General features: G+C 48.9%; 1 protein-coding gene across 1 annotated transcript; it reads left to right on the top strand.

Annotated features, from left to right (window-relative positions):
- The first annotated feature begins 332 nt into the window (after window positions 1–332).
- Window positions 333–9,066, top strand: PAE (progestagen associated endometrial protein). Its single transcript, XM_071078585.1, has 6 exons — window positions 333–1,205; window positions 1,587–1,726; window positions 2,113–2,186; window positions 4,284–4,394; window positions 5,453–5,557; window positions 5,829–9,066. Exons 1-6 carry the CDS (start codon window positions 993–995, stop codon window positions 5,843–5,845), a joined length of 660 nt encoding a protein of 219 aa, XP_070934686.1. The 5' UTR covers window positions 333–992; the 3' UTR covers window positions 5,846–9,066.
- The last annotated feature ends 10,001 nt before the right edge of the window (window positions 9,067–19,067 follow it).

A 19,067-nucleotide genomic window follows, 5' to 3' on the forward strand; every position in this document is an offset into this window, starting at 1 on the left:
CGTGCCTGTCCATTTCCTTAGGTCTTTGATTTCCTTCATTGGGTTCAGAGTTTAAGTCCTGTCCATCTTGCTGAGATTCGTGCCTCCATGCTATATGTGTGATTACAAATCCTGAATTTCCAGTTTTGTACTCCTTGACACTGTGGGAACACGATGGATTTTTGTGCGATTGACCTTGCTGACCTCGCTCGGTTCTAGGAGGGGTTTTGTAGAGTTCTTGCAATTTTGTATCCGGGCAACGATGTCATATATGAATAGGGACAGGTATACCTCCCCCTTCCCAATCTGCGTGCCTTTAGTTACCATTTCTTGCCTAGCTGCCCTGGCTGGAATGACCTACTCTGACGGATGGGAGAGAGGGAGTGGACACCTGTGTCTTGCCTCAGGACTCAGGTGCTCTCCAGGAGTGAGATACAGGCTCAATTGTAAGTTATAAAGTGATGCTTCCCTGTGGGAAAAAGTGCTTCCAATATAGACTGTGGGACAAAGTCTGAAAGTCCACTGCCTCCCGTTTCCACCCCGTCTTGCCTGTGAGTCAGAGAGAAACAGTGCTAGCACGCGCTGTGCACCTGTCCAGAGGCTGGCTGTTTGAGGGGCACAGGTGTGCACGCCTGGGGATGGCTAAGTGGAAGGTACAGGTCAGGATTATGATCGTGCAGACAGCCACCCACTGGCATGACGTCTGTGGCATCCTGGGGCGGCCATGGGGCTCTCAGGCCCTCTGCCTGCCCCACAGGCCATACTCCTGCCCTGGGCACAGCTGTCCTCAGTGCTGGCCTCTGACCCGACATAGCCCCGTCCCAGAAGGTGCTCCCATCACTGGCTGCCAGCCTGGACCCGACCCAGGCTCCTCCCACCTGAGGCCCTGCCAGGAACTGCCCAGCCTGGACACAGAGGAGGTTCCCGGGTGGACGTAGGGAAGAGCCTCCCATTGTCCCAGTGGAGGAAGCTGCCCCACGGGCCGAGGATGAGTCACGGGTTCGAGGAACCGCATGGCAAGGCTGTGGGCAGGGCTTTTGTCTGCCATCCTCCTACATAAGGCCCTCCGAGCCCACACTGCCTCAGCATCCCTCTCGCTCAAGAGCTCAGAGCCACCCAGAGCTGCAGCCATGCCATGCCTCCTGCTCACCCTGGGCGTGGCCCTGGTCTGTAGTGTCCAGGCCACGGACATGCCCCAGACCAAGCAGAACCTGGAGCTCCCAAAGGTTTGAGGCTGGGGGAGCGGGCGCTTTACCGTGGGAAGCCTGGGGTGGGTGGGAGCTGCGGGCAGGCGGGAAGCCCAGAATCTCAGAAACCTACAGGAGGCTCAGAATGGATGCCATGACATCAGGAACCCCTCAGCCTTGCTCTCCATCTTTAGGGTGGCCTCTCTGGTTTCCCAGCATCCTAGGTGACTCATTATTTGGGCTTTGGAACACTCCTGAGTTAGCACACACTGGTGAATTTCCATAGCCCAGCGTCTGGTAGACAACAGACCACCATCCAGTGCTCACTGTACCCATCCCAGTTAGACTCCACCCCACCTGCACCGGTTGCCACGAGAGCCATGGTTGGGGGGAACCCCGTGCAGCCCAAGGCCCCCTCAGTTGGCAGGGACCTGGCACTCCATGGCCATGGCCACCAACAACGTCTCCCTCATGGTGATGGTGAAGTCTGCTCTGAGGGTCCACGTCACCTCGCTGTGGCCCACCCCCGAGGACCACCTGGAGATGGTTCTGCACAGATGGTGGGTTCCTAGTCATTGGGACTGGGGCTTGGCGGGGGCTCAGTCTCCCCCCGCAGGGGTCCAGGACTGGGTGGGGTGAGCGGAGCTGGACTCAGCCCCAGGCATTTTCTGACGCCAGGGGCTTCACTATGGCCCCTGCATGAGGGTGGGGTGGAAAACCCGGGCTCCAGAAGTTCCCTGTCCCCTTGGAGCCCCTGCCCCAGGCTCTGGGCCAACAGCCGACCACACAGTGCAGCCCCAGGTCAGACTGAGGAGAAGGTCGGGCGACTGTGGGCTGCGGTGCTCCTGGGACCCAGGGAAGTTCCTGTGGTGACCTGATTTTAGGGGTGACAGTGAGGGCAACTCCAATTCAAGTGGCCACTCATTCTATTGTCACCACCTTCCAGGGAGAACAACAGCTGTGTTGAGAAGAAGGTCCTTGGAGAGAAGACTGAGAATCCGAAGAAGTTCAAGATCAACTGTGAGCATCCCCAGGCCCCAAGCGCTGGCTCAGTGCTGGCAGGCTGGCCATGCTCTCCCAGAGGCGGCTCTGCTGGGGGAGGAGGGAGTGGGGCCTGGCCTGTGCCAACTCTCTCTGCTTCAGGGAGTCAGAGTGTTTGCTCCAGTCAACCCGATACTGACCCCAAAGGCATATTTTACCTGGAGGGCGGGGGATGCACTAATTCTTGGCATGACAGTGGCTGGACGTGGGTCTGCACTGTGCCCAGGCACGGGCGACAGCCGCTTTGTGTGCACTGTTCACTCCGGCCTCACAACAGGCCAGGGAGGCTGCAGGCAAGCAGATGGGCAGGTGAGAAGGTGGGCAGGTGGGCAGGTAGGTAGGTGGGCAGGTGGGCAGGTGGGTAGGCGGGCAGGTGAGAAGGTGGGCAGGTGGGCAGGTGAGAAGGTGGGCAGATGAGAAGGTGGGCAGGTGGGCAGGTGGGCAGGTAGGCAGCTGGGCAGGTGAGAAGGTGGGCAGGTAGGCAAGTGGGCAGGTGGGCAGGTGAGAAGGTGGGCAGGTAGGCAGGTGGGTAGGCGGGCAGGTGAGAAGGTGGGCAGGTAAGCAGGTGGGCAGATGGGCAGGTAGGCAGGTGGGCAGGTGGGTAGGCAGGCAGGTGGGCAGGTGGGCAGGTGTGCAGGTGGACAGGTGGGTAGGTGAACAGGTGGGTAGGCGGGCAGGTGGGTAGGTGGGCAGGTGGGCAGGTGGGTAGGTGGGTAGGCAGGCAGGTGGGCAGGTGGGCAGGTGTGCAGGTGGACAGGTGGGTAGGTGAACAGGTGGGTAGTGGGCAGGTGGGTAGGTGGGTAGGTGGGCAGGCGGGTAGATGGGTAAGCATACAGGTGGGCAGGTGTGTAGGTGAGCAGGTGGGTAGGTGAGCAGATGGTTAGGTGAACAGGTGGGTAGGTAAACAGGTGGCCAGATGAACAGGTGGGTAGGTGGGTAGGTGAACAGGTGAGTAGGTGAACAGGTGGGTAGGTGGGTAGGTATACAGGTAGGCAGGTGGCTAGGTGAACAGGTGGGCAGGTGGGAAGGTGGGTAGGTGGGTAGGTGAACAGGTGGGCAGGTGGGTAGGTGAACAGGTGGGTAGGTGAACAGGTGGGTAGGTGGGTAGGTATACAGGTAGGCAGGTGGCTAGGTGAACAGGTGGGCAGGTGGGTAGGTGGGTAGGTGTACAGGTGGGCAGGTGGGTAGGTGAGCAGGTGGTTAGGTGAACAGGTGGGCAGGTGGGTAGGTGAACAGGTGGCCAGGTGAACAGGTGGGCAGGTGGGCAGGTGAACAGGTGGGCAGGTGGCCAGGTGGGCAGGTGGCCAGGTGAACAGGTGAACAAGTGAACAGGTGGGCAGGTGGGCAGGTGAACACGTGGGCAGGTGGCCAGGTGGGCAGGTGGCCAGGTGGGCTGCTGTTCCCATGGGCCTGGCTGCCTTCTGCTGATGGTGGGGCTGCAGAGCTGGCCTGGGCCGTGCTCCCAGCCTCGTTGCGGGAAGAGGGGCTACAGCACGTCCTGGCTCCACTGAATTCTCCCTAACAATTTGCGACATTTTGTTCTATTTTGTTAATTATTATTTTTTTAAAAATACAGAAGTGGTCAGGGTCTGGGCTCTCTTATCCCCTCGTGGGCACATTTTCCCAGCAAATACAGTTTGCTTCTTATGCTTGGGACTTGCCTCAGGCCCTTCTGACCCTGCTTGCCCTCCCCAGAATCGAGCCACTCTCCAAGGTCCATTTCTTCTCCCTCTTCCCACCCCTCTGCCCTGTTCCCGTGCCGTCTCCTGCTGTCCTCACCCGTATGTGACTTCTCAGCTGGAATCTCTCCAGGTCAGAGCCTGCCTGCCTCCGGTGTCTGCCTCTCCACTGCACACCTGGCCTCTCCCCTTCAGCCAGGGCTCCATGGTCCTCCATGTTGCCTCTTCTCTCCTTTTCTCCCTGGATTCCCTAGCCATGGCCCACCCCAGGAGCCACATCCCACGGTGTCAGTGGACGAGGAAGCCACTTAGTGTGGTGGGACGTCCACACATCTGCCCAAGACTCTGCTGAGATAGAGGCTTCATCTTCCTTTTGGTTCTTCTCTTCTTTCCCCAGATATGGGGGCGAACGAGGCTATGCTGCTTGATACTGACTACGACAATTTCCTGTTTCTCTGCCTAACGGATACCACCACCCGCATCCAGTGCTTGATGTGCCAGTACCTGGGTGGGTCTCACAGCATGGGAGCTCAGTGTGGGTGAGAGGTAGCAGCTACGTCCATGTCTGGGAACCCTGGGGAGCTGACAACTGGCTTCCTGTCCACCTCGGTGCCTGTGGGCTGATTTTTTCTTCATTTTTTTATTTGTTTGCTCACTTTGTTTTTTTGAGACAGGGTTGCATTCTGTCACTCAGGCTGGAGTGCAGTGGTGCGATCTCGGCTCACTGCGACGTTTGCTTCCTAGATTCAAGCGATTCTCCTGCCTCAGCCTCCCGAGTAGCTGGGACCACAGGCGCCCGCCACCATACCTGGCTAATTTTTGTATTTTTAGTAGAGACGGGGTTTCACCATGTTGGCCAGGCTGGTCTCCAACTCCTGACCTCAAGTGATCCACCCGCCTCAGCCTCCGAAAGTGCTGGGATTGGATTACAGGCATGAGCCACCAGGCCCGGCCAGGCTGTTTTTCTCGTGCTTCATCGAGTCCTCTGACAAAGCAAGGAGCTGATATGGGGCCAGTGGGACAGTCGCCAGTCAAGGGGCTGGGCTTGGTGGAAAGATTAATGCTCACTGGACATCCAGTCAAAACACCCTGAAACCTATGATGCTCTCGACCAAACGAAGGCCAGGAATACCAAAATAGCCACATAGGCACAGCCCTCCCCTGTGTTTCCCAGCGCACCGTTTCCTCTGAGATCACACAGGTGTCTTGATCGGCCTCAGCCGTGCTTGGTGAGAGCCGGGCACTGGGGGAAGCAGGCACTGTGCTCTCCTCCCGTGACGCTGTAGACACCGTCCTGAGCTGTGTGGGCCCCAGCGATGCCCAGAGCTGCCCAGAGTGGAGCAGAGGGGGCTGGGCCGAGGAGTGGGAGCTGGGGACAGGGAACCTGGAGGCCAGGTGGACAGAGCCCCAGAGACCGCCCTAGGAACCTACTCCAGACCAAACTCTGCCTGACCTGGGAGCACTGGGGCCTCCTTCTCTGCCCTCCCTCCTCAGGCAGGGCCCCTGGAGCTCCCCAGCTCTCATGGAAGCCCCAGGGACCCAGGACTGACCCAGCCTCCTCCACAGCCAGAGTCCTGGTGGAGGACGACGAGATCATGAAGGGATTCATCAGGGCTTTCAGGCCCCTGCACAAGCGTCTATGGTACTTGCTGGACTTGAGAAAGACGGAAGGTGAGCTCCGCCCAGGACACGCCCAGCCTCGGCTGGAGGAGAAGCTGCCTCATTCTCAGCCCGAGCCCCCTGCTGGCTCTGTAGTACTCAGGTCACTCCTTGTTGGCCCTTCCCTAGTTCTCCCCCAGCCTCCTGGGGTGCAGAGCCACCCTGAGGTGGGGTCCCACCCCCTCCCACCATCTTTTCACTCCCCTCTCTAGCCCTGGGACTGCTGTGTCCCCAGCTGTCTCTTCTCTCGCTGACGCCTCCACTCTCCGCTCTCCTCCCACAGAGCCGTGCCATTTCTAGGTGAGCTCCTGCCTGGTCCTGCCTCCTGGGTAATGTATCAAACTCGCCCACTATCTGCGGCTGCCTCTCTGGGCTGCTGGGACAGACCCCACTGTGTCCAGTTCAGGTCTGACCTTGAAGGAATGAGCTTTGGTCTGGTCTTACGATTCCGGAAAGCCAGGCTGCTGACTTCCCCGTCCACCAGCCCAGCGTGTGTGTTGCAGCCATTGTATAAGTCACGGGCTCGTGCCCTACAGTTGGACCTCATGCTTTCTTTTGGGGTTGGTTGGAAATGATGGGGGCTGAAGGAGGAGGAGGGAGGATGGTTACATGGAAGGGCATGAGAAGCTGGGGACCTGTAGATCTCAGTAGCACATTCTTTCTTTTTTTAGATGGAGTGTCGCTCTGTCACCAGGCTGGAGGGCAGTGGCACAATCTCAGCTCACTGCAACCTCCACCTCCCGGGTTCAAGCGATTCTCCTGCCTCACCCCCCGGGTTGCTGGGACCACAGGCGTGTACCACCACGCCCAGCTAATTTTTGTATTGTTAATAGAGATGGGGTTTCACCATGTTGGCCAGGATGGTCTCAATCTCGACCTCGTGATCCGCCCCCCTCAGTCTCCCAAAGTGCTGGGATTTCAGTGCAGCATTCTTAAGGGGGTGTCCTCAAGCCCACCCACGTCCTTCCAGGGCTCCCCCACAACACCCTGCTCTTCCTCCCTCTACTTAAATAACCCAACAGCTCGCCTCCGCCTCCAGGAAGACCAGACCCCCACCCTTCCACACCTCCAGAGCAGTGGGAATTCCTCCTGCCCTTTCAAAGAATGTCCACACCTCAGAAGACAATGGCGTGGTCATCCGTGTCCCCATCTCCTTCCTGCCGCACACCTGCACCGCGGGCGTGGGGGAGCTGCTCCCTGGGGGCAGTCTCTGGCAGAGATTATTAATAAATCCATGCAGCATGTTCTGTCTGGACGCACAGTCACCGCTGGGTGTGGGATTCAGGGATGAGGGTCCGGGGTGGGGGACGGGCCCAGGCCACCGCCTGGCAGAGCCAGAGCAACTACAAACCCAGGGGCAGCTTCTGATGGAGAAAAGGCCTCAACTTTCTTATCTACAAAATAAAAGGGTCCACTTCCACAAAATTTATGAAATGTCTAGAAAAATACAACTTCCATCAGAATCGATGAGCCCAGAGGAAAACTCATAGTCTTTAATAGTGAAATGGGTTAGCAAGACAAAATTAAAATCAATGAATCTGTAATGAGCTCTTGTTAGAAAAAAAAAAAAAAGCGTTAGAATCAGGAAAGAAAATAGAATTAAGGAAGATACAAGCAAAAATGACAAAATCAGAGAAACTTGTCAAATTCATGCACCTGTGCCCCAAAGTAGGGAAGGGGTGGGCTTGGTGGGATTTAGCTCACCTGTCACAAACACCTGGGAAAAAAAATTCTAGCAACTATCAATGACCACAGATTAAGAGAAAATTGATTACGAGAATCATAAGGGATTATGCTATTTGACTCTAGAATATATTTTTTACAATGCAAAAGAGATGCTTTCAGGCAAATATAAGCCTCCAAAACAGATCAGAGAAAACTAGAGACAGAGTAGGTAAGGACCCTTCTCAAGGCAGACAGACATACGCGGTCAAGGGTCTGTGTCCCAGCCCGGCCCCCGGCATTGACAGCAGCCAGGCAAGGGCCGGAGATCTCCTGCTCCTTTTGGGAACAGATGAAACCAGGCAACGTGAACAGTCCCAGGCATGAGGAGGGTACAAATCTTCCGCACTTGTTTCTAATGCTAGGAAAACATCTCCATCAAAACTCCACAAAACCAGGCCCTACCAGGAGTAACTAGCGCTTGTGTGGCAGTTAAGGAACTTCTGCACTGTCTGTATAACAAACAGGCCGTTTTAACCCAGGCACGGGGGCTCACACCTGTAATCCCAGCCCTTTGGGAGGCCGAGGCAGGCGGATCACCTGAGGTCAAGGGTTTGGGACCAGTCTGGCCAACATAGTGCAATGCTGTCTGTACTGAAAATAAAAAAAAAAAAATAGCTGAGCGTGGTAGCAGATGATCCATATGTAATCCCAGCTACTCTGGAGGCTGAGGCAAGAGAATTACTTAAGCCCGGGAGGCAGAGGTTGCAATGAGCTGAGATTGTGCCCTTGCACTCCAGCCTGGGTGACAGAGCGAGACTCCATCACAAAAAAAAAAAAAAAAAAAAAAACCCAAAAACCAACAAAAAACCCAAATAAGCCATTTCATCCTCATGACTGCCCACAGGGCAGAAGCCCTTAACTGTCTCATTGCCCAGCTGGTGGGTGGGACATGGACTGGCAGGGGGTCTAATACCCACACACACAACCATTGCACCTGCTGGCTCCATCACCACACCACCCTGTGTGTCGATGCAAACACCCTGAACAGTATCGGTGCCCCTGGAACCCAGTCACACAGTGAGAGAATCACAGAGGCGTCTACATTAACTTCACCCCCAGAAGACATCTCTGGACATAATTGTGTAATTAAAGGATCAAGAATACTATGATTTCGGCCGGGCGCGGTGGCTCAAGCCTGTAATCCCGGCACTTTGGGAGGCCGAGACGGGCGGATCACGAGGTCAGGAGATCGAGACCATCCTGGCTAACACGGTGAAACCCCGTCTCTACTAAAAAAATACAAAAAAAAAAAAAACTAGCCGGGCGAGGTGGTGGGTGCCTGTAGTCCCAGCTACTCGGGAGGCTGAGGCAGGAGAATGGCGTGAACCCGGGAGGCGGAGCTTGCAGTGAGCCGAGATCTGGCCATTGCACTCCAGCCTGGGTGACACAGCAAGACTCCGTCTCAAAAAAAAAAAAAAAAAAAAAAAAGAATACTATGATTTCTCCGCAGATGCTGGAGTCTGTTAAAAACATTAAAACCCCTTCCCTTTAAGTTCTCTACAAATGGACACAGAGTAAATTTCCAGCACATGCCATTAAGTGAGAAAAATGAGGCGAAGAGGCAGGTACACGGACTGTGCTGACTTTCATGTAAGAAAGAATGGAATTAAGACTGTCCATACCTATTTAGAAAAAGACAGGAGGAATGAACGGAAATTAATGAGTATGGTCATCTCTGGGGATAAAAATGCATGGAGAGGGTAGGAATCAAAGTCAACCTTTTGTAAATGTAACTTTCATGCAGTTTTAACTTTTGAACCAGTTGGCATTTTATATGTTTAAAATATTAAATTAAACTAAAAAATAAAAGGCAGCAAGCCATAAAATGAAAAACAAACCAACAAATGAAAGTAAACTCCAAAATCGACAATTTCAGAGGAAAGCAACTGCTACAGGTAGTTGTTTTTTCTACTGATGTGTTTTTCTCGGCTGGCTGCAAAGCAATCCTGTGTGAGGCTTGATCACTTTCAGTGTTAGTGCTTGTAAACAGGGATGGAACACATATCCACATTACAAAATCTTTGGTTGGACCTCACACACACTGTGTTGTTCAGAGGATGTTAATTGTCCTACATGACAACTACCTAGCTGCCTGCTGCCAGGGCCTGCAGAGAGACCCTGGCATCTCATTCACTCTGATGGTACCCCAGTTTATTCACACTTTGATCTCTTTTGGAGTATATTCTAGAGCAAAAGGTATTGCCAAGAAATCCTTACTTCAACCCAGTAGTCACATCCATGTTAGTAATGATATTAGTGTTCTATCAGTCAGAGCTCAGTATGAAACAGAGAGCACACAGGAGGTAGACAGTTGAGGGAGGACTCACATACGGAGGTGTGTCCTTAGGGAGACAGGAAAGGATAATGCCGTAACTTGGGGCTTAGGAGTAGCCAAGCCCTTGCCATTTATAGTCACTAGAGGATAAGGGGGATACAGAGTTTTCATTGTGATTGGAATAAACAAAACAAAAAGGAGGAACAAAATAGTATCTAGAAGACATCACAGTCATTGTAGAAAGGTAATAGTGGATAAGGGAATTATTTCAATTCAGGCAAAGCATGTCTTATGTAGGAAATAGTATGTAACTAGTTGGTATCAGTGTAACGCTTGCCTCATAAGATGAGTTAGGGAATGTCCCTCTGCTTGCAATTTATGGAAGAGTTTTTGAAAGGTATCGTTGCTTTCTCAGATGGTAGGATTTACCCGTGAAGCCACCTGGGGTTTGAGATCTTGTTGTGGGGAGGGTGGTATGGGGGGAGGGTGGTTAGGAAAATTTGTATCTACAAATTCTATTTCTGTAAGGTCAATTCTGGTGATCCATTGCTTCTTTAATAAACGTGGCCCTTTGCATATTTCCAGGAATTTATCCATGTTGTTCAAGTTTTCAAAATTATTTTCATCAAGTTATTCAAAGTATTTTCTTTTTATCCTTATAATGTCCATAGGGTCTGTAGTGGTGTCCCCTTTCCTTAATCCTGAGAGTAATCATTGGTGTCAGCTGTCTGCTTTTGCCTGATTAGTCTGGCTTGAGATTTATCCACTTCGTTAATCTTTTTGAAGATCAAACTAACTTTCAGTTCCATTGATTTCTCTATTGTTTTTCTGTTTTCTATTTCACTGATTTCAGCTATTACATTGAGTGTTTATTTCCTCCTGCCTGCTTTGTTTTAGACCATTCTTTTTCTAGTTACTCAGATGCTGGCTCAGATTGCTGAGTGGAGGATGTTCATGTTGCTGAATACAAATATTTAATGCTATAAATTTTCTCCAAAGTACTGGTTTAGTTCATCCCATATATTTTAATATATTTTCTAACATTTTTAAAAATTTATTTATTTTCTTAGAGATGGGGTCTTGCTATGTTGCCCAGTTGGAGAAAACCCCTGGGCTCAGGTGATCCTCCTACTTCAGCCTCCCAAAGTGCTGGGATTCCAGGCAGGAGCCACCATACCTGGTCATATTTTGTTTTCATTTTTTCTCAACTCAAAATATTTTCCAATTTTCCTTGTGAAATTCATCCATTGGCTACTTAAATGTAGTTTGTTTTGTGAAAGGAAATTAGATCTGGGGACCCAAACTCATTTAGCCAAAGGGAAATGTCAAGCTGAGAACTGGGTCACACAAAGCTGCCTCTCCACGTTGGTTGCTAAAGAAGATGGCTACAAGATGAAAGGCTACCCACCTCCCCCTATTTTGCCCACAAGGAAATTCCTGGTGAGTTCAGAACTTCACCATAGCGATGCAAGTTGTTAGCTTATCTTTGCAGGTGCAGTCACCCCAGCCAGCCAGACACAAATGCATATCTGATTGTTCCACTGCCCCACTGTGTCTGTGTTATCTTATGTAAAATGCAGATTCCCCACATTTTCCCTCTGCCCCTCCCCTTCCATTTGTATGAAAACTGTGTGCTTCTCAATATCCCACCCTTTCTCCTTTACATTTGGAGCCCTCAAAATCCTCTTCAGAAAAAGGCATAGATCTGTTTCTTGGGTGCATCCTTAATTTTGGCAAATAAATTTCCTAAAATGATTGAGATTTGTCAATCATTTTCTTCAATTGACATCTTCATCACCAAATATTTGCAGATTTTTCCTATATCTTTTGCTATTGATTTCTATTTGACAAAAATACAATTCGTATGATTTCAATTTTCTTAAATTTGGGGGAACTTGTTTTATGGTCCAAGATACAACCTCCCTTGCCGCATGTCCTGTGTGTTCTTAGAAAGAATGTGCAGCCCAAGTTAGGTGGTTGATAGTTAATTGGTTGAGACAATGACCAAGCCTTCTATATCTTTATGTTTTGTCAACTTTTTCCTTGTTACTGAATGAGGAGAGTTGCAGTCTCTGGTTACAAGTGTGGAGTTATGCGATTCTCCTTTCAGTTATATCAGCATCTGCTCCATGCATTATAAAACTGGGATTCATTGCATTCACAAATTCTCTTGATAAATTTATCCTTTTAAAAGAATGTGTATTTTGCTGTTACTGCATGGAATATTCTCTTATTTTTACATGTTTGAGAGGCATTTGCATTTTTTCTGTGAAGAATTAAATCATATCCTTTGTCTGTTGAGTTCTTAGAGTTTTTCTATTGACTTGTAGGAGCTCTTTATATATTAAGGAAGTTAGATATTGTTTGTGCTATTCAGTTGTTATAAATACAGTTTCGGTATAGCAAAAGAAATAGCACTTGAATATAAAATTTTCTTTTTAATTCTCTGCAAGGCAATTTACTTCTATAGAAGGGTGTGCCCTTACAGATGGAGCAATGGTGAGCACACACCTGGACAAGGGAGGGGGAGGGGTGCTTATCCATGATGCACGTGGCTCCTGCTGCTGTGTTGTTCTCCTATTGGCTAGGGTTAGGCTTCACAGGCTAAACTAATTCTGATTGGCTAATTTAAAGAGAGTGACAGGGTGAATGGTTTGGTGGGAAAAATGGTTATGACAGAGCAGGCAATCAGAATGCAGTCAGGGTGGAGCAGGTAATCGGAATGAGTCAGGGTGGAGTGGGTAATCAGAAAAGGTTGCCTTCCGAGGAAGTTAAGTTTAAAAGTAGAAGGCAAAGAATTGAACATACTGACATATTGATTCTTTGAAAAGAAATTTAGAACTCACATCTAACACAGTTAAAAGTAATTTTTCTCAGTCGATCATTTCTCTTCTTCCTTGGTTTGTGTGTCATTTCAATGTACTTTCTTTACGTAGTTAAAGTTACCAATGTTTTCTTTTATGACTTCTGCTGTTGTTTTGTTTCTTCGTTTGTTTGGTTTCATTTTTGTTTAGTCAACCGCCCCCCACCCCTACCACCGGCCAAATCATCCAAGTGGACTCCCTCTTTGGCCAGGGCACTCTAAAGTTTAACATGAAAGGCTGGTTCAAGCCAAGATGGGAAGTGGGGGCTGGACATGCTTCACTCTACCCTTCAGCATAATGTCAACAAAGACCGTAAGTCTAAAAGGGAACTTTTACCATCTGTTCTCTCCGAAGCCTGCTACCTACAGTCTTCATCTGCATGATCAAACCTTGGCCTCCACAACACCTTATCGTAAGGCAGGCATTCCTTTCTATAGATAATAACTCTTTCAACCTTTTGCCAATCCGAATATGTTGAAATCTACCTATAACCTGGAAGCCCCCCCAACTTTGAATTGTCCCACCCTTCCAGGTTGAACCAATGTAAATCTTCCATATATTGATGGCTATCTTCTGTCTCCCTAAAAAGGGATAAAAGCAAGCTGGGAGACTGGATTAAGAAAATGTGGCACATATACACCATGGAATACTATGCAGCCATAAAAATGGATGAGTTTGTGTCCTTTGTAGGGACGTGGATGCAGCTGGAAACCATCATTCTCAGCAAACTATCGCAAGAACAGAAAACCAAATACCGCATGTTCTCACTCATAGGTGGGAATTGAACAATGAGATCACTTGGACACAGGAAGGGGTCCTATTGTGGGGAGGGGGCAGGGGGGAGGGATAGCATTAGGAGATATACCTAATGTAAATGATGAGTTAATGGGTGTAGCACACCAACATGGCTCATGTATATATAGGTAACAAACCTGCACGTTGTGCACATGTACCCTAGAACTTAAAGTATAATTTAAAAAAAAAAAACCACCTTGGGCACATGTTATCAGGACCTGCTGAGGCTGTGTCACAGGTGTGTCCTTCATCTTGGCAAAATAACTTTCTAAATTGATTGACACCTGTCTCAGATACTTTAGATTCACATTGGAAAGGTTTCTCATATTCTAAAATTAAAATAATGTCTTCCTAGCATTTTTATTGTTTCACCAGGAGTTCATTTGAGTCATGAGTTAAGATTCAAACTATAGGTCGGGCGCAGTGGCTCAAGCCTGTAATCCCAGCACTTTGGGAGTCCGAGACGGGCGGATCACGAGGTCAGGAGTTCGAGACCATCCTGGCTAACACGGTGAAACCCTGTCTCTACTAAAAAATACAAAAAGCTAGCCGGGCGAGGTGGCTGGTGCCTGTAGTCCCAGCTACTGGGGCGGCTGAGGCAGGAGAATGGCGTGAACCCGGGAGGCGGAGCTTGCAGTGAGCTGAGATCTGGCCACTGCACTCCAGCTCGGGCGACAGAGCAAGACTCCGTCTCAAAAAAAAAAAAAAAAAAAAAGATTCAAACTATATTTCCAAGACGTCCTCCAGTCTCCCAACACCACGCATGAGCCACTGCATCTTCTCACACGCCTGATGCTCGTGGGCATTCAGTGACATGTGTACAGACTTGTAATTCTGTCCTACTCGTGTGTTTCTTTATATGCCACAACCACAATGTTTTCATCATCTTATCCTTAACATCTGGTTTAGGTTCCTTCTTGTTATTCTTTTATCAGAATTTTGTTAGTTATTCTTACTTATTTCTGTCTTCAAATACACTGTAGACTAAGTTATCTGGTAAGAAATGCGGTTGATGTTTTTAATGGAATTGCAGTACATTTATAGCTTGATTTGGGGAGAATTTACATCTCCATGGAATTTTCTATACACAATTGTGATATGTCTTTTCTTTGTTCATGTCTTTTGTTGAGTCTTCCGGCGTGTCTAAATTCTTTTTTTAATATTGTTTGTGGTGAGGCATGGTGGGTCACGCCGGTAATCCCAGCACTTTGGGAGGTTGAGGCAGGTGGATCACTTGAGGCCAGGGGTTCAGGACCAGCCTGGCCAACATGGTGAAACCCCATCTCTACAAAAAATACAAAAAGGCCGGGCTCAGTGGCTCACTCATGTAATCCCAGTAGTCTGGGAGGCTGAGGCCAGCGGATCACCTGAGATCAAAAGTTTGAGACCAGCCTGGCCAATATGATCAAACCCCGTCTCCACAAAAATACAAAAATTAGCTGGGCATGACAGTGGGTGCCTGTAATCCCAGTTACTCAGGAGGCTGAGGCAGGAGGATCTCTTGAACCTGGGAGGCGGAGGTTGCAGTGACCCGAGATCACGCCATTGCACTCCAGCCTGGGCGACAAGAGCGAAACTCCATCTCAATAAATAAATAAATAAATAAAATAAAAATACAAAAACTTAGCCAGGCTTTGTGGCATGCACCTGCAATCCCAGCTACTCAGGAGGCTGAGGCACGCGAATCGTTTGAACCTGGAGGGCAGAGTTTGCAGTGAGCTGAGATAGCACCACTGCACTCCAGCCTGGGTGACAGTGAAACTGTCTCAAAATAAATAAAATAAAAATAATATTGTTTGTATAATTATTATTATTAAGAATTTTGAATTTTATCAAGCCTTGATAGTATCAATAGGAGTGGTCTTATAATTTTAGTCTTGTGACATATTACTATATTGAATTTTATTAATAGGTTGTCTAGTACAAATGATTATTATAATCCTGAAATGGAACTTTTATACCTCACCCTGGAAAAGTGTTCTGGGTTCTGGCCGGGTGTGGTGGCTCATGCCTGTAATCCCAGCACGTTGGGAGGCCAAGGTAGGCAGACCACCTGCGGTCAGGAGTTCGAGACCAGGCTGGCCAACATGGTGAAACCCCATCTTTACTAAAAATACAAAAATTAGCCAGGTATGGGGGCAGGCGCCTGTAATCCCAGCTATTCGGGAGGCTAAGACAGGAGAATTGCTTGAATCTGGGAGGCAGAGGTTGCAGCAAGCTGAGATGGTGCCACTGCACTCAGCCTGGGTGACAAGAGTAAAACTCCATCTCAAAACAACAACAACAAAAACACAAAACAACAATAACAAAAACGTGTTCTAGGTTCTGTTGGATATTTTTGTTAGTGTTCTTACATTGATATTTATAAGTGAAATTGGCCTATGAGTGTCTTTTAAGTTATCTTGTCAGGTTTTGAAATTAATGTTCTCTTAACTTCCTAAAAATGGCTTAGGAAGCTCTCTTTCCTTTTGGCACTCAAATGAACTGCTCCTTAAGGCGGTTCTGATTTTCCCTGTAAAACTGTTTGTGACTCATGGTTTTGGGAGAAATAACTCTTTAATAAAATTTTTTTTTTCAGCTCTTCTATGAAAATTCACCCATTAAGGTTTTAGAGGTCCTCTGATGTCAGGCTAGGTAATTTATGTTTTCATAGAAAATTGCCCATTTCATCCAACTTCTCACTTTTTCCCATAGAGTTAAGCAAATGTTTTATTTCTACTGCTTGTTTTAGTATCTTTTCATTTTGCGGTTATTTTCCCAGTAGTGTTTATAATTTTCTATGTGTTTTCTTCATTAGGCTGCCTAATGACCTTCCCACTCTGTTGATATTTTTAAAGAACCACTACCCTTTAATGCCCTTTTTCTATTTTCTAATTCAGTATCCTCTGCTTTTGTATTTGCAATTCCTTCCTTATGCTTTCTTATGCTTATTTTGTAACCCCTCCCCCGTAATTCTCTCCCCCTTTTCCCCTCCTCCATATTTCCTGCCCCCCTTTTTGAGTGGTGTGGCTTATTAACTTATGTTTCTTCTTTTTATTTACTAAATTATTTTTAGGCCAAGCACAGTGGCTCATGCCTGTAATCCCAGCACTTTGGAAACTGAGGCGGACAGATCACAGGGTCAGGAGATCGAGACCATCCTGGCTAACATGGTGAAACCCCGTCTCTATTAAAAATACAAAAAATTAGCCTGGCGTGGTGGCAGTTGCCTGTACTCCCAGCTACTCGGAGGCTGAGGCAGGAGAATGGTGTGAACCTAGGAGGCAGAGCTTGCAGCGAACCAAGATTGAACCACTGCGCTCCAGCCTGGGCAACAGAGTGAGACTCCATCTCAAAAAAAAAAAAAAAAAAAAATTAGCCAGGTATGGTGGTGGGCGCCTGTAATCCCAGCTACTCGGGAGGCTGAGGCAGGAGAATCGCTTGAACCTGGCAAGCAGAGGTTGCAGTGAGCCGGGTGACAGAGCCAGACTCCCTCTTAAACAAACAAACAAACATATATATATACACACATAAGGAGTACATATTTATCTCTTAGCACTGCTGCAGCTAGATCCCTCAGATTCTGAAATGTCACTTAGAGAGTCACTTACTTTCTTTTTTTTTTTTTTTTTTTTTTTTTTTTGAGACGGAGTCTCGCTCTGCCGCCCAGGCTGGAGTGCAGTGGCCGGATCTCAGCTCACTGCAGGCTCCACCTCCCGGGTTCACGCAATTCTCCTGCCTCAGCCTCCCCAGTAGCTGGGACTACAGGCGCCCGCCACCTCGCCCGGCTAGTTTTTTGTATTTTTTAGTAGAGACGGGGTTTCACCGTGTCAGCCAGGATGGTCTCGATCTCCTGACCTCGTGATCCGCCCGCCTCGGCCTCCCAAAGTGCTGGGATTACAGGCTTGAGCCACCGCGCCCGGCCTGAGAGTCACTTACTTTCTAAATGCTCTGCAATTTCTCCTGAACTGAAGAGTTGCTCTGCAATTTCCATCTTCCTGCAGTGCAGGGAGCTGTAAAATGACCCAGCTTGTAAGGAGGGGAAATCCAATTTTGACAGCCCTTGTCCATAAGTCAGAGCCTCAGCCACTGTCCCTTTGCCTGGCTTGTTCTGTGTGCGCTGGGTCCCTCTGGACAGGTGCAGGACGCTAGAGGATAAGAGAGACCGGATTCAGGATTCCCAAACCCACTTCTGACGCTCATTATGAAGATTTACCAAAACCACCTTCAAGCCCTAATGGAACCCCCAGTCCTCACACTGAACTGGAGCCCACCTCGCCCCTGCCCTGTTCAGTTAACACTCAGACTCGCTGCCCTTCTCTGCCTTCACTCGGGGTTATTGAGAAGCCCCAGCTGGAGCCAAAAACTGAGCCAGCAAGACACAAAGACGTCTTGTGAGGAGCAGTCTGGGGCCTGCAGAGCCTGGCAGGTGTTAGCTTAGCCCTGGACCCAGGATGGCCCCACAGCAGGACCAGGAGGAACCTGGGAGAAAGAGGGGTGTTCCGCTTATGAGTCAGTTTCTGGCTGACCTCAGCAGCCCTGAGATCTGTGTGAACCTTGGTCACAAACAGTGGGTAAATATAAGTCAGGTACTTGGCACAATGACATCTCATTCTTGCCACCTCCACTGAGGCAATGTGGAAATAGCAGTGACTGCGAAAACAGGTCACATGGCACCAAAAATGGTGTTTGAGAGAAGGAATGACGGATGGATGGAAGGAAGGATGGATGGATGGATGGATGGATGGATGGATGGATGGATGGATGGGTTGTGGATGGATGGTACATGGGTGAATGGATGGATGATTGGAAGGAATGGAAGCCATAGGAGGAGTCAGAAGTGATACTGAACATGAAAGCACCTTGGCAAGCTGGAGAAGTCATGAAAGTGAGACTATACTATTCAATATGAGTAAATGAAGCCATCTACCATTCATCCATCCCTCCACCCATCCATTTATTCATATATCTATAATACCCATTATATCCAATTATCCACCCATCCATCTACCCATCCATCCATCCATTCACTACCTCTCTACCCCCCATCCACCATCCATCCATCTGCCAATCCATCCATTCATCCAATCATCCATCCATCTACCCATTCATCCATCCACCCACCACCTATCCACCACCCATCCACCATCCATCCACCATCTATCCATCTCCCATCCATCCATCCATCCATCCATCCATCCATCCATCCATCTGTTCGTCTATCCATCCATCCATCCATCCAATCATCCATCCGTCTACCCATTCATCCACCCACCCACCACCTATCCACCACTCATCCACCATCCATCCACCATCTATCCATCTCCCATCCATCTCCCATCCATCCATCCATCCATCCATCCATCCATCTGTTCATCTATCCATCCATTCCATCCAATCATCCATTCATCCATCCATTCATTCTGTTACCGGATGGTGCTGTGCAGTTCCAGGCTCTTGGTGTCCTGGACAGAGAATTTGGCATGGCACACACAAATAGCAAAGCAAGCAGCAACAGTTTATTAAGCACAGTAGCACTCTGAGAGAGGGGAGAGTGGGCTGACCTCTGCAGGATGAGATAATCGTTAGTTTGGTATACTCTGGGTCTTTTTATGTGTATGTGTGTGTGTGTTTTTCTTCTCTTCCCAAGGCTGCCTAATCTTTATCCAACATCTGTCTTTTGATTAATAGGTTGGTTGCTTAGTTACTTTGGCTCTTGTGCACTTGCTGGTTGCCTCTATCCCATAATTTTAAGTAGATAAATGATACGCAATCCATATGCATGAGCTTTAATGAACTGCTTATCATATGGGGTCATGATAAGGATACTTTTTCTCTCTAATGTGCATGCCTATCTTTGAGGAGCTGCCCCCTACTGGTTTGG

Source organism: Macaca nemestrina, chromosome 14 (genome assembly GCF_043159975.1).
Source record: "Macaca nemestrina isolate mMacNem1 chromosome 14, mMacNem.hap1, whole genome shotgun sequence".
Taxonomy (NCBI): domain Eukaryota; kingdom Metazoa; phylum Chordata; class Mammalia; order Primates; family Cercopithecidae; genus Macaca; species Macaca nemestrina.